The sequence below is a fragment of the Dipodomys merriami genome, unplaced genomic scaffold (genome assembly GCF_024711535.1).
Source record: "Dipodomys merriami isolate MVZ:Mamm:240054 unplaced genomic scaffold, mDipMer1.0.p SCAF_1, whole genome shotgun sequence".
Taxonomy (NCBI): domain Eukaryota; kingdom Metazoa; phylum Chordata; class Mammalia; order Rodentia; family Heteromyidae; genus Dipodomys; species Dipodomys merriami.
Window position 1 is genome coordinate 25,302,163 of NW_027202270.1, and position 15,081 is coordinate 25,317,243.

General features: G+C 38.4%; 1 protein-coding gene across 10 annotated transcripts in view; it reads right to left on the bottom strand.

Moving 5' to 3' along the window:
• Pikfyve (phosphoinositide kinase, FYVE-type zinc finger containing) overlaps nt 1-15,081 on the bottom strand; it is an 83,443-nt gene that overhangs the window by 62,885 nt on the left and 5,477 nt on the right. For 7 of the 10 annotated variants that reach the window (XM_070018363.1, XM_070018395.1, XM_070018380.1 and 4 more), the window contains exons 3-8: nt 14,835-14,984; nt 14,564-14,599; nt 11,615-11,733; nt 11,150-11,321; nt 7,799-8,006; nt 4,689-4,778 (exon numbers count right to left, since the gene is read on the bottom strand). In XM_070018363.1, coding sequence (XP_069874464.1) covers nt 4,689-4,778; nt 7,799-8,006; nt 11,150-11,321; nt 11,615-11,733; nt 14,564-14,599; nt 14,835-14,984 — 775 coding nt within the window. The remainder of the gene's footprint in view (nt 1-4,688; nt 4,779-7,798; nt 8,007-11,149; nt 11,322-11,614; nt 11,734-14,563; nt 14,600-14,834; nt 14,985-15,081) is intronic. The other 3 variants (XM_070018390.1, XM_070018375.1, XM_070018382.1) reach the window with 2 other exon arrangements.

Here is a 15,081-nt window from a genome sequence, read left to right on the forward strand (position 1 = left end):
AGAAAACAAGTCAAAGGCCTTGAGTTAAAGCCCTGGTAGAAGAAAAGAGGATTGGGAGAAGGAGAGGGAAAAAGAGGCGGGGAGGGAGGAGAGGAGAGTAGAGGGAGAGGAGAGGGAGAGGAGAGGAGAGTAGAGGGAGAGGAGAGGAGAGGAGAGGAGAGGAGAGTAGGGGAGGGGAGAGGAGGGGAGAAGAGGGGAGGGGAGGGGAGGGGAGGGGAGGGGAGGGGAGGGGAGGGGAGAGGAGGGGAGGGGAGGGGAGGGGAGGGGAGAGGAGGGGAGGGGAGGGGAGAGGAGGGGAGAGGAGGGGAGAGGAGGGGAGAGGAGGGGAGAGGAGGGGAGAGGAGGGGAGAGGAGGGGAGGGGAGGGGAGAGGAGGGGAGGGGAGAGGAGAGGAGAGGAGAGGAGAGGAGAGGAGAGGAGAGGAGAGGAGAGGAGAGGAGAGGAGAGAGGAGAGAGGAGAGAGGAGAGGAGGGGAGGGGAGGGGAGGGGAGGGGAGGGGAGGGGAGGGGAGGGGAGGGGAGGGGAGGGGAGGGGAGGGGAGGGGAGGGGAGGGGAGGGGAGAGGAGAGGAGAGGAGAGGAGAGGAGAGGAGAGGAGAGGAGAGGAGAGGAGAGGAGAGGAGGACAAAAAAAAATACAAACTACAACTTACAGGCCAATTGCAGCCAATTTCCTGTTTATGTACAGTCTAAGAACTAAGAATCATTTCTATAGATAACTATCTTGCAATCAATTTAATAACGGACAACACTAATTTGTTGGGGGGGGGGGTAGGGGGTGCTCTCCCTTAGCTCTTTTCATTCAAAGATTGTGCTACCTGAGCCACAGCTCCACTCCTGGCTTTTTGCTGGTTAATTAGAGGTAAGAGTTACAGACTTTTCTGCCCAGGCTGGCTTCAAATTCTGATAGCCTCCTGTGTAGCCAGGATTACAGGCATGAGCCACCTGTGCCCAGCCTGAGAACACTAATTCTGAACTCCAACTAAATGAAGCCCAAGAATCCATTTTTTCCCATTAGTAGATATATTTAAAATACTGCCCTCAAATATTATATTTTGGCCTAATTAGTAAAATTAAAATAATGGAAATTAGTTTCCTCTCATGTACTTAAATGTCTTCAATTTTGCCTTAGCAAATTTACTGTACAAATGACTTAAACATAAACTACCAACAGCATCAAGTAAGCTTCTACTTTGGAAAAAATTAACTAGAAAATGAGTTAACTACCTAAAAATAAAAAGATAACTTGCCAAACACCTATATGTACTTAATTCTAGCTACTCAAGGGCAGAGATTAGGAGGATCTTGATTTCAGGCTAGCCTGAGAAAAAAGTTAGTGAGATCTCCATCTCAACAGAAAATGGATGTGGTTTGTATTCATCTATCACTCTAACTGCCTTTGGAAGCATAAATCAAATGATCCTGTTCCAGGCTGGTCCAGGTAAGAAAAAAGAAAAAAAAAAACTGATACTCTATCTCAAAAAGTAACCAGAGCAAAAAGGGCTGGAGACACGGACTCCAAGTGGTAGAGAACTGCCTACTAACACAAGGTCCTGAGTTCAAACCCTAGAAAAAGGAGGGAGGGAGGGAGGGAGGGAGGGAGGGAGGGAGGGAGGGAGGGAGGGAAGGAAGGAAGTCAGACAAGCAGACAGGCAATCTTAATTTCTTTGTAAGTAATTAAAAGCAGCAACATCTATGTCCTGGTATCACTTAATACATTCATTGGGGTATTAGACACTACATAACACATTCATCAGGGTAAAAGAAATATATACCCTCATTTAAGCCTTATAGAATTCTATGAAGAAATAATTACCAGCTCTATTTTATAAAGAAATCAAGAATCAGAGAATAATTAATCAGATATTAATTTGTGTAGAGTATCTCAGTTTATAAATATAAGGACTACAACTCAAAATTGTCTGGATTAAAAAAAAATCCTCTCTCAAACCTGGCGTCGGTGGCTCACTCCTCTAATCCCAGGTATTCAAGAGGCTGAAATTTGAGGATAAAGGCTCAAAGCCAGCCCGGGCAGAAAAGTCTGTGAGACTTTTAGCTCCAATAAACTACTCAGAAAAAGCTGGAAGTGGCAATGCTGTTCAAATGGTAGAGCCCTAGCCTTGAGCACAAAGAGGTTCAAGAACAGCACCGAGGCCCTGAGTTCAAGCCCCAGGACCACCCACCCCCTAAAAAAATTTTCTCTAGTATTTATAAAAACATTTTAAAGTAAGAAATAATCCAAAATTTAGCACATTAATTATTAGCAGTTAATGGGAGACCACTGATATCAAGGCAATTTTTTAAAGCAATCAGCTATGTTTTAGCATTTATTCCTTTAATCAAAGACTACTATGTTTTATTCAATTAATTTAAATCTCTTTTCTGATGGCTGCACTAATTCATGCATTCTACTTATCTAACAATCATCCCTACAAATATTCTAGCATAGTGGCAATAAAAACAAAGTCATTAATTTTGCTGTCAAAGCACTAATAAATATGTTGTGGCAAGGATGATAATTAAAATTATGTTTAAAGTAGCACTCATCAAGCAAATTATATCTGTCTCAAAACTTACATCCATCTTAGCATTAATTTGAAACACCTGGAGATTCATTATAAATTGGAGATAATTCTACAATTGTGCACATGCCAACAGGAACGCCATCACTGGTCTTACATTTCAAAAGTCTTTAACTCCACTTCCCCTTGCTGTACTTTTCCTCCTTCCTTTGATAGCAAAAACCCCATCTCCAATTATTCTACAACACACTGAAATTGTCTATTATTGTGATCAATGTTACTGTATTATTGTAGTACTGAGGTTTGAATTCAGGGCCTTATGCTCGGTAGGCAAGCAAGCAACTACAACTTGAGTCACAACTTCAGCACTCCATGCTTTAGAATGCTTTTCAGGTCATATCTTATGTTTTTACTTTATCCAAACTCAGACAAAAATCCTCCTAACTAAGCCTCACATATAGCTGGGATTATAGCTACATACCTCCATGCCCAACTTGTTTGTTGAGACTATCTCCTTGTGGGCCCAGGCTGATCTCACACTGTAATCCTCCAAGTCTCTACTCCCAAGTAGCTGAGTTTACAGCAGTGAGTCACTGTGCCCAGCCACCAATATTATTTTAAATCCAATACTTAGTTTTTCCTCATCTTATTTAAAACATGAGCGGTATACCTCCTCTCTCCTTTAAGCCCTTCTTTACTTCACTGCTAATAAAAATCCTCTTCCTAGTTTTCCTCTCATCTCACTGGTCTCTACATTTCAGTCCTCTTCTGATTCTTCTTCACTTCCCAAACTCAATCTCAATCCCATTTACTCTTATCACTCACTGTTTTGATGATGTCCATGCAGATTTATTACCACAATTAAATGCCATTCACATGATGACAACATCGAAGTTTGTATCTTAAGCCTGCACTTTTCCTCTAAATTCTTGACATCTAATACATGTCTAATACATGTCAACATGTCAATAAAGCCAATTCCATTCTTTCAACTTCTCAGGCTCGAAACAGAGTCACTTTTGATGTCTCTATTGTATAACTGATTATCTGTACAAAATCTATCTAGCATCTGACCATTTTTCATTTGATCCCCTCCACTACCACCATTTCTCCTATTCTAATCTAAATCAGTTTTCTTGCCTGGATTTACTATGCTACTCACAGAGCATCCAAAATGTGCCTTTTAAAACAATTCAGGTTGGATGCTGCCGGCTCATGTTATAGCTACTGGGAAAGAAGAAATAAAGAGTATCAGCTCAGGTAAAAAGTTCTAGAGATCCTATCTCAATCAATAGCTAGATGTGATGGTGCTACAGGATCATAGCTACATCATACCTATCATCATAGCTACAGCAGGAAAGATAAAAACAGAATGATCATAGTACAGGACCATGTAAACAAAAAGTGAGAAGTCTCTCTCAAAAATAACCAGAGTAGGACTGTAAGTGTGTGTGGGTCAACTGGTAGGACATCAGAATGCCTCACATTGACAGCAAGTTTAGTAAAGTCTTGTGAAATTAAGTCTACTTTGCCCACATGATCCAGCTTTCATGCTCCTTGGTATTTGCCCAAACACAGAAACCCATACACAGATGTTAACAACAGTCGTATAATTGCTGAAACTTAGAAGCAACCAAGATGCCCTTCAACAGATGAATAAACCATGTTGCATCTAAAAAATGGAATACTATTCAGAATAGCACTTAAAAGTAAGTTACCAAGGCATTCAAGAAACAAATGCGTATCATTGAGAAAAGCCAAAGTAAACCTAAAACTACAAACTATTAACTAAAAACACAAACAAAATAATGGTATCCACTACTGATTTTCAAATGGTTGACAAAAATTGTATATTATATAAAAAGTAATAAAACAGGCAAAATGTAAATCAGTAAAATCTCAATGAAGAATACATTAACATTTATTTTCCTATTATTATAACTATTTTGCAAGTTGGACATTTTTCAAAACAAAAATTACAAGATACAAAACTTTTTAAGTGAGAGAATAAAAATGAAAAGAGCTCAGTGAAAAGGAAATGATGGCTTACTCTAGCTTCTACCTAAGAAATTGTATGACAAGCAATCTCATTTTTATTATGTTTGTTCTCACTATTAAGAAAACAAACAAAATCAGACACAAGATGCATGATTTTTATTTGACAATTCACCTGTTTCGAGCAGGAGATTTTCCCGCATCCTCTTGAACAGAAACAAGTCTTGTGGAGAGAGCAGTATTTGAGGTGTCTGGATGAATCAAACTAAAAGGAAAATAAGAAAATACTGAGGTAATTTGGGACAACAGAGGGCAAATCTAATTTCAGTGATGTTCTTTAGCATTATTTTTTTCTGTGCCAGTAAAACTTAAAACTTTGGGTCTCACACGCTTAGTAGGCTCTCTCAATCACATCTGGCATTCCACCAGGCTTTGCCTCCAGTCCAACTTTTTTTGCTAGCTAACTGGAGACTTGCTTTGACCCCTGATTTTCAAATCTTCAGATCTTAGCCTCTTAAACAAGTAGACTTACAGGCTTTATAAGAGTGAACTACCAGCACCCAGCTGTTTAACATTTAAAAGCCATAAATGATTTCCCTGTCATAGTGAGAATCTGGGCATTTTTTTTCTTCCTTTAATTAAGGTAGAAACTGGGCATGGTTTTTCTCTAAGTATATCATATGCCAAAAAAAAAATGGTAAAGGATTAAAGTGTATGAAATGTGGATTAAGTAAAAAAATTAGTCTAATAGGTAATTTATAAAAATCCTTCCAATATCACACATACAAGATAGAATTGATTCAAGGGAGACCTATGAGTTTCAAAATATTAATATCAGTTACCACAACACATTTGAACACCAGCACCACAACACTAGGTCCAAGTGTAGGCTGCCCTTCTATATGATCTGGGGTTCATTAGTTATCTTTCTGAGCCCAAGCACTCCAATAAAAAAATAAAAGTGCCTACTAGAGATATGGTAACTAATAAAAGAAGACTAAAAAAGAATACTAAACAATTAGTGCAGAGCCTTGAACTATTATTCTACTTCTGACCTCTCTCTTAGATCTCTCAGGTATCTTACATCTCTCAAGTTCTCATACTTGATTTATTTTATTAAATCACACTTGCCAATGCTGGGTTCGCAAATGGACCATTTGCAACTACGAATGGCTTAACTAAAACAAGCAAAATCTGAAGAATTCGTATTTTGTATTGTTTAATAAAACACAGAACCAGTTCTTTAAGTTAAGTATCTATCTATCTATCTAGTACAAGAATCATAATAAGCCTAAACCAGGGGCTCACATCTGTAACCCTAGCTACTCAGGAGGCAGAGATCTGAGTACAACAGTTCAAAGCCAGCCCAGGCAAGAAAGTCTGTGAGAGTCTTTCCTCCAATTAATTACCACAAGTCCAGAAGTAGAGCTGTGGCTAAAGCAGGAAAATATTAGCCTTAAGCAAAAAAGCTCAGGAAGCCAGGCACTGGTGGCTCACACCTATAATCCTCGCTACTCAGGAGGCTGAGATCTGAGTATAACAGTTCAAAGCTAGCCCAGGCAGGAAACTCCAGGAGACTCTCATCTACAATAAACCACTCAGAGTAAGTCAGAAAATGGTATTGAGGCTCAAGTGGTAGAGCACTAGCCTTGAGTACAGAGTCCAAGCCTGAGTTTAAGCCCCAAGACCAACCAACCAACAAACAAACAAACAAACAAACTCTGGAACAATGGACAGTTATCAGGCCCTCAAGCCCCAGGACCACCACAAAAGAAAAAAAGAATCATGATATAAACATCAACAGATCTATCAAGCAACTTTAAAAAGTACCTGACCACAGACTGGGGAGGTAGCTCCTTGCATGCCTGAGGCCCTGGGTTTGATTCCTCAGCACCACATAAGCAAAAAAAAAAAAAAAAGTACCTGACCAATGAATTTCTTTTTCTTTTTGTCATTTGTGGCCTGGGCACAGTCCTTAAGCAATTTTGCTTAAGGCTAGGGCTCTACTACATTTAGCCCCAACTCCACTTCCAGTTTTTTAGTGGCTAGTTGGAGATAAGAGTCTCAAGGACTTTCCTGCCCAGCTGGCTTTGAACTGCGATCCTCAGATCTCAGCCTCCAGAGTAATCAGGATTACATGCTTGAGCCACTGGCTCCTGGCTTGATCAGTGATTTTTTTTTGTAGTAATTGTGTTCTGTCTAGTCCTACTTCTCTTTCTATTCTCAATAAAACCACTATTGCAAATTTCATGTTCATCATTATCTTTCTCTGCAAAAGAAGATATTCATTTTATATTTCTGAACTTTATGTAAAAGGATTCTTAACTGACATTTGACTAGGCGCTTTCTTTTCTATTCTATGGTATGTTGAGATTTATACTTGTTGAATATAGTTGTAATTATTTTTTACTTCTGTGTGGTTATATAATATACTAATTCCTCACTTTTTGAAGAGATAACTGAGAAAATATCTCATTAGAAAAGTCTAAGCTCTTTGACATGGCCAGATTTGGTATTATGCTTAAGAAAATTACTTAGCTAAATTAAGTAAAACAACCAGAAATTGATGAACCAAGGATTCTAATTAAACAATTTTAAGTAACTTCCATGAAAAAGTTAGTAGCACCTTCCATTACCATCCACTACAGAAAAGTATTTACATATATAGAAAGACATAAAATATCCCTTTGGAAGGAAAATAATGCAATTTGATTTGGAAATATGAATACACATATTACAGGCAGTAGCCTTCTCAAAGAAGACTACTTTAGGAATTACTAATCTCAATGACTTCCATTATCTAATCAAGTTTTTTTTGTTGTTGTTTGTTTTGGCCGGTCATAGGGCCTGAACTCTGGGCCTGGGCACTGTCCCTCAGCTCTTCAGCTCAAGGCTAGTGCTCTACCACTCGAGCCATAGCACCATTTCTGGCTTTTTCTGCTTATGTGGTACTGAGGAATCGAACCCAAGGCCTCATGCATGCAAGGCAAGCACTCTACCACGAGCCACCTTCCCAGCCCGTAATCAAGTTTTATCAATACCAGACACTCCCAAAAGCACTTGTTTTGATGTCAACAACAGAACAATAAGAAAGCTAAAGTTTCCTCTCAAGAATGTAACATTCTAATTAATTAGTATCATTACTATCCATAAATATTTGTTTAAAAAAAAGGAGTAAATGTGAATTTTCAGGAACCAATTCAAAAAAAATGTTAGCCCCAAACACTCAAAAGTCACTATTAGTTCTTTTCCAATTTAAGTAAAATTATATCCAAGTAAGAGTACCTTTGCCAGGCTAAATCATCCTCTAAGAATATGTTCCGGCTGGCTTTTCTACTGCCAACAGGTGTTCGGGGCTCATTTGGATCAAGTACAGAGACAGAACAAGCAGAATCAGAAAGAGCATTCAGGTCTTCCCCAATGGAGTTACTATCTGTAGAATGTGCATAACTTAAAGCTATTTTTCTACAATATGTACAAGCTCGAAGGTCCCCTAGGAAAAAAAAGAAAAAATAATAATTAAAAGGTAGTAGTAATATATTACTTAACAAAATATTTAAATCTTTGAGTTAATAAGAAACTAATATCAGGGAAATATTTTCAAACAAAAACTAACAAACAAGGCATTTTAAAGAAGTGAGTTTGTAATAGTTTGACTACTATAGTTTTACTATGGCAAATTCATCAAAGTATCCAAATTACCTGAGAATTTCAGACTTGCCAGCCAGATCCTTAAAATACAGGTGAACAGATAGGCAGTGGCTCACACATGTAATCCTAGCTACTCAAAAGGCTATTTGAGGATCACAGTTCAATGGCAGCCTTGGCAGAAAAGTCTCCATTGGACTCTTATCTCCAATTAACCACTCAAAAACTGGAAGTGGTAGAGCACTAGCCCTGAGTGAAAGGGCTCAAGGACAGTGCCAAGGCCCTGAGTTCAAGCTTCACGACTAGCAAAAAGAAAAAAAAGTACCGGTGAAATCTCCTCTCGATCTCTCTCTCCATACACACTTACATATACACTCACACACTGTGGACCCTATTAGTTGTTTCTTTGAAGAATCCTGACTAGTAGAGATCTTGGTACTAAGAAAAGTTTTAATGTAATATAACCTTAGGGTTTCTGCATTGGCTCACAGGTTTCTGGAATTGGTTTTCTCATTTGATTAGATGTAAAAGCACTAATGGTGAATTCCAGTAGTGGGGACAATATTACTAAGTTATGGTGTTGTGAAGAAATAAACCCTATGTACTCCAAATCAAATACTTAGAAGAAATGAGGTTCAGGGCAAACATATACTTAATATCTTACAATCTTTTTGTTTATCAATTATATAATTAGCTTGCTGCTCCTAACTACAGTACACAAAGGAAAGAAAATGACAATCTCAGAGACTCAAATTCCAAGGTCAGCAACTGTAAAACTTAGCTGGAGATGTGGCACAGTTGCTAAAACATTTGTACCAAGCAAAAGGCCCAGCATCTCAAGAAAACAAATAAATTATACAAAACCCTTACACCATACAGTCTCAGTGAAATGTTGAAAAGCAAACCAATAATTTCAAACTGAAACACAAACACAAAGAGAGGAAAATGCGAAATAGAAACATAGAGTTATAGTAGCGGATCTGTCTACAAGCCATAGAACAATGAGCCTTGCCAGCAACCACCAAAAGCCAGGACAGAAGTGTGGGATGAATTTTCCAGCACAGTCTTCAAAAGGAATCAACTCTGCCAACTCCTTTCAGATATTTGGCCTCCAGAAATATGACACAACAAACTGCTGTTGTTTTAAGCCCTTCCCTGCCTTTATTATTAAGTTCTAGCAGATCCTTTAAAAAAAAAAAGTACAAAGTAAGACCAAGAGGATATGGGTTGTACTCCAAGAGGATAAAATTAGATGAAGCCAAATTTACTCGCATGGGCCCTATAAGCAAATTCTAGATTAAATATTGTAGCTCAAGCAGTAAAACAGAACTCTTAAGATATTAGTAGCTTTTTTTCTACTTTTTTCCACAATAAATCATACTTGGAGCCAGGCTCATGCCTAAAATCCTAGCAACTCAGGAGGCTGAGATCTGAAGACTGAGATTCAAAGCCAGTGGCAGAAAACTCTATGAAACTCTTATCTCTGATTAATTACCAAAAAGCCATAAGTAGAGCTTTGGCTCAAGTAGTAAAACACTATCCTTGAGCATGAAAGTTCAGGGACAGTGCCCAGGCCCTGAGTTCAAGCCTCAGGATCAGCACCAAAAAAAAAAAAAAAAATTATTAAGCAGGGTAATACCATCATATGATTAAATTAGCATTTTAAAAAGAACACTGACTATAGAGTATGAAAAGGCAATGCAACATATGGGGAAAACTAAAGGTTAAAAAGTGGGCTGGGAAGCTGGCTCAGTGGTAGAGTGCTTGCCTAGCATGCATGAGGCCCTGGGTTCAATTCCTCAGCACCATAAGCAGAAAGCACCAGAAGTGATGCTGTGGCTCAAGTGCTCAAGTGGTAGAGTGCTAGCCTTGAGCTCAAGAGCTGAGGGACAGTGCCCAGACCCAGAGTTCAGGCCCCATGACTGACCAAAAAAAAAACAAAAACAAAAACAAAAAACCTAAAGTTATAATCTGGGTCAAAGATAATGGGATTCTAAAGGGATTCTAAACTTTTTAACAATTTAGATTAAAAAAGAAAGAAAAAAGTAAGGGCAAAAGATCTGTACAATAATAAAAACAACATGAAAGGGATATTAATAGTGTTCTGCGGGGAGGGAGTTGGAGATATGTATCAGTGGTACAGTATTTGCCTAGCATGCATAACCTAGGTTTTAAGTACAGAACCAGAAAAAAATAAAATTTAAAAATTATTTTTAAAAAATTTTTATAAACTATGGTGATACATGCCTATATTCCCAGCACTCAGGAGGGTTGTGGTAGGAGCATTGCCAAGTTTGAGGCCAGCATGGGCTACAAAGAGTTCCATATACTAGGCTAAATAGCAAGATCCTGCCTTTCAAGAAAAAGTTCACTTAGGTAATTTCTACCAACTTTGCGTTCTTAAATCATTATTTGAAACCACACAACACTGTTTACCTTTATCTATCTTAATAATAACTTAAATTTTTAAGAATATTTTATCTTCCTTATGAAAGAATGAGTAAAAGATCTTTGTAAACAAACTCTTAATAGTAATAAAAATTAATGTTCTATCTACCTTGTCTAATAATGTCTAATGCTCCTATAATTTTTGATAGTATCTTATGATACTAGTATACTTTTTTTTTTTGGGGGGGGGGGGGTCCAGTCGTGGGGCCTGAACTCTGGGCCTGGGCTCTGTCGCTCAGCTCTTCAGCTCAAGGCTAGCGCTTTACCACTTTTGAGTCACAGCGCCACTTCTGGTTTTCTGGTGGTTAATTGCAAATAAGAGTCTCACAAACTTTCCTGCCTGGGCTGGCCTGGAAGCAGGATCTTCAGATCTCAGTTTCCTGAGTGGCTAGGATTACAGGCGTGAGCCACAAGTGCATGCAGCTTCCCTTCTTATGTATAAAACTCAAAATAAAAACTGGATTAACACTGGTCCTACATTATACTGATTTTATGATCACAATCCATAAAAACTGTAATACTGTCAGTAAAATACATTACCTGTATAGCCCATAAATTTCCCAGGGATTTCTTGGTTACAGCAACGACTGCAGAAAATCTGCCCACAGAGACGGCAGTGGTGTCTGCGCCTAAAGGTTGTAAATTTTTCACTGCAGTCATAGCACTCTTTACATTGGCTATCTGGCATCCAGTATTGCTTCAGGTCACTATCCTATAACAACAAAATATGTGAAGAAATTTTCAAAACAGTGACTATCTATGGCAAAGTTACAATGGCAAATGAAATCTTAGGTTTCTTTTACAGAAAATAATGAGCTAATTCTAAGGAACAAATGAAACACAAAAGGCAAAAATGACAACCTTGAAGGAAAAAAAATTGAAGGACATATTCCCAGCCAATGGGCAATAAACTTTCCTTCAAGAGTCATTAAGCCATTTTCAGTGAGTAGCCCCCAAAGAGCTTAATAAGGAATCTCCCAAAGCCTCTAGACAAACAGTGCCTACCTGGCTTTTCCCCTCCATGATTTCCTTGAGACGTTTTAATACTGTGCTGAGGCTTCGAAGCTGAACAGCTGTACGAGGATCATGACCTCCAAAGGTAGGTTCCGGTTTCCTTCTTGTATCTAGCCGAATTTTTAAAACCAATCTTATTAACAGTTCTAGTGTCTTTATAAAACATTGTACATACGTGATAGTGTCCTTATTGCTAGCCTTACTGATGTTCTCCCAGACAGTGAAAGGGATTGAGAATAAAATGCTAAGAGGTTATTGAAAGTGCTTCTTATTATCATTTAAAGCACTTTTTCACAAACAAGTAAGGGATACTTAAGACAAGAACTGTCTGAGATGATTGATGGTTTTGAGGCCTAGGGTGGAAGCATCACTTCGAGGGCCAAATTCATTAATGATTTATTATACCCTTTGATCTCAACCAAGTTAACCAGAGGAGTGCTAAAACTATTCCTACAGCTCTTTTCACCTCCTCAACCGTGCTGCTCCAAACTGAAAGGGGTCTGTTATGCCTGAAATAGCAATAAAAAACTAAAACTATCAATATTTTTTAAAAGCTCAAATTCCAGTTTTGTGGCTTAAGTGGGATATGCCAACCAAACTGCTACCTATTATTTCCTTAAAAGTAAGGAAATAATAATTTTTATCTAAAGAGACCAAAATTACACTTCAAATTTCTATCTATTCCCGGCTCCACATAACCTGTGGTACAGGTAAGTAGCCCCTACTTATCTGCAGTTTTGCTTTCCAAACTTTCAACACCCTCATCAACTGCAGAACAAAAATATTAGCATTTGTTTTGATTCTTCCAAGAGAAAGACTATATTCAGATAACTTTTGTTATATTGTTGTAGTTACTTATTCTTGCTATTGGTTATTGATAATCTTTTACTGTGCCTAATGCACAAATTAAACTTTATCAAAGGTATTATAAACTAGAGCTTGATACTATCTGTGACTTTAGGCATCTACTGGAGAGTCTCAGAGGTATCCCTGCACATAATACTATAAAATAGAAAATATCCCATCCTGAATCTGCCTCAACTCACCATTTCCAAGACTTGTATTAAGTGGCTTTGTTTTGGAAGAGTGGGAAAGAAAGAATTACAAAAAAAAAAAAAAATGAAAGGTTAATACCTATTCCCAAGTTTATCAAGAATCATATTTACTCAAATAATTACTACCTCTAAACTGTACCTATTTTAGAAAACTTGGAAAACTTTTACCTTTCTATAGTTGTATCTTAATTTCAGCATATAGACTAGATATTTTGTTAGTCATATTTAAGTATTAGAATGATTCAATGTTTCTTCAGTCTCAAATAATAAAGCAACTCTCTATGATTTACAAAAAATAAACAGATATAGCCAAGACTCAAAAAAGCAGTACTCCCTTTTGCAGGTGATAATGAATTGTGAAGCCCCTTACTTTTAATACTGAGGAACAGAGAAAAGTCTTAAAAGAATCATCCACTGGAAAAGGATGAACAAGATCCTTCCTTGCAATCAAGAATAAAATCCATCCAAGAATGAAAATACAGTAGATATGAAACAAATCTGGTCTAGTTTCTTCCCGGAGACAAATAACCTTGGTTAGCTACTTCTCCTTCAAAATGGGTAAGAAAGCTAAATGGATACTAGAAAACTTTCCTAAGGTTAGAAAGCTCCCAATCAGTCTTTAGTGGGAAAAGATACAAGCTTATGAGGCTCAAATGCTTCCAAAGCAGAATCAAGTGGACAGGATAGATAGAAAGGAATGGGGGAACGGCAGGCGGAGACTCCAAGCTCATCCAGGAAATACTTAAATTCAACTAGAGCAAAGCACCGAAGACAGAGTTTGGCAAGATGCCACCTTACAACCATTAAAAGATTAGATTCTAGTCTGACTCCTCCATGTTAACATTTGAAGAAATTCTATGCGAAAGAAAGAGATGGTGCTCTCTTTGGCCCCCTCTTCTTCCCTCTGTAGAACAAAGGAAAGCATGATAGTATTTGAAAAACTAACTCAAAACTCAGAAAAGTCAAAGCAGTAGGTGAAATTCTGTTAAAAAAAAATAATAATTCTTAATTCAGCTCAAAGAGCTTCCTAAACAAAACTTAGTATTGACCATGAATTAGGTTTAAGAGCTGAACAGAGTCTGCTGAGGTTAAAGGTTACAGTGGGGTTAAACTGGACTAAAAGGAGAGTTCACTCTCTCTTCTGGTTCTCTCTCTCTCACTCTCGTTCTGTCACCCTCACCCCCCGTCCCTTCCTATTTTCCTCCTCCTCCTCCTTCCTGTCTCCTTCTGTCTCCCTCACACTCTCCACATCCATCTACCCATCTCGCTGCTCTTTTAGCCAACTGGCACATGCACTGCCCCAGTCCTTTAGCAAAATTCCTCTTTTGCTTGGTTTCTCCTTTTCTTCCAGTACACCAAGTCTCAACAAGTAATAAAATACCCTTCTGCCAATCACCATTTTTTATACCTGTATTTCCCTGAAGGCCCTCATAGGAAAGATTGGCCAGACCAGACAGGAGCTGGAGTTCAGAAACACCTGATTCTCCTTTCCCCTGATTTTCCTTTCCCTTCTGTTACTCTTTCACTGTCTTTCTATCATCTTGAGCTGAGTAAACCATTCTACACAGAGTATAACAATCTAACCGAAATAAAACTTCATCTAGCCTCTGAACTCAGACATTGATCCCCAGCCCACACTCATGAGAAGAGCATGAAAATGAATGAGATGATTATTAGTAGACCAAGATGGAGAGCACAAGCAGACAAAGGGAGCTCAGCTTATTCAGCCACATTGACAGTTTGCACCCCAACAAGGACAGAGGCCAAGAGCAAATGCAGCCCACTAATGGAGTTGACAAGAGTTCTGCAGCCAGAGGCATGCACACCACATTTCACTAGCATCCCAAGAACAGATGCAGAATTCATTCACAAAGTTGAAACTAACCTGAATTCTCCTGGGGATGCTGCAAACTGTTTTCTGCTGAAACCCAAGCAAGTAATTAATGAACAAACAATCAAGAGATCTGTGTCTTGCCTAGCAAAGTTTAATGACATGTTTTAAAAAAATTTTAAGTGTCAATTTTTCCACTACCTAGGGTAAAAATTTTATTTATTCTGAAGAGTACTTGACTATTTCAATAAACAAAAAGTTAAATGCAAAAAACAATGTGAGAAACTACGTAAATACCTAAGTGAAATAAAACACTATGTTTTACCTAATACTGATGAGCGATGCTGAAGTTCCTCATTCAGCTGCTTTTTGTAAGGTACAGGTGACCTCACAGACTGTGCCCTGGAAGGGAGTTGAGGGCTGGACCAACTTCCACTTGGAGACTGCTGCTCTCCTTGGCCCCCTTCTCCTCTCTCTGCAGCAAGGAAAAGGCTGGTGTTATTTGCAAAATTAAGACTCAGAGTTGAGCAAAGAAGAGGTGGCGGAGAAAATTTTTAGACTATGTATGTATA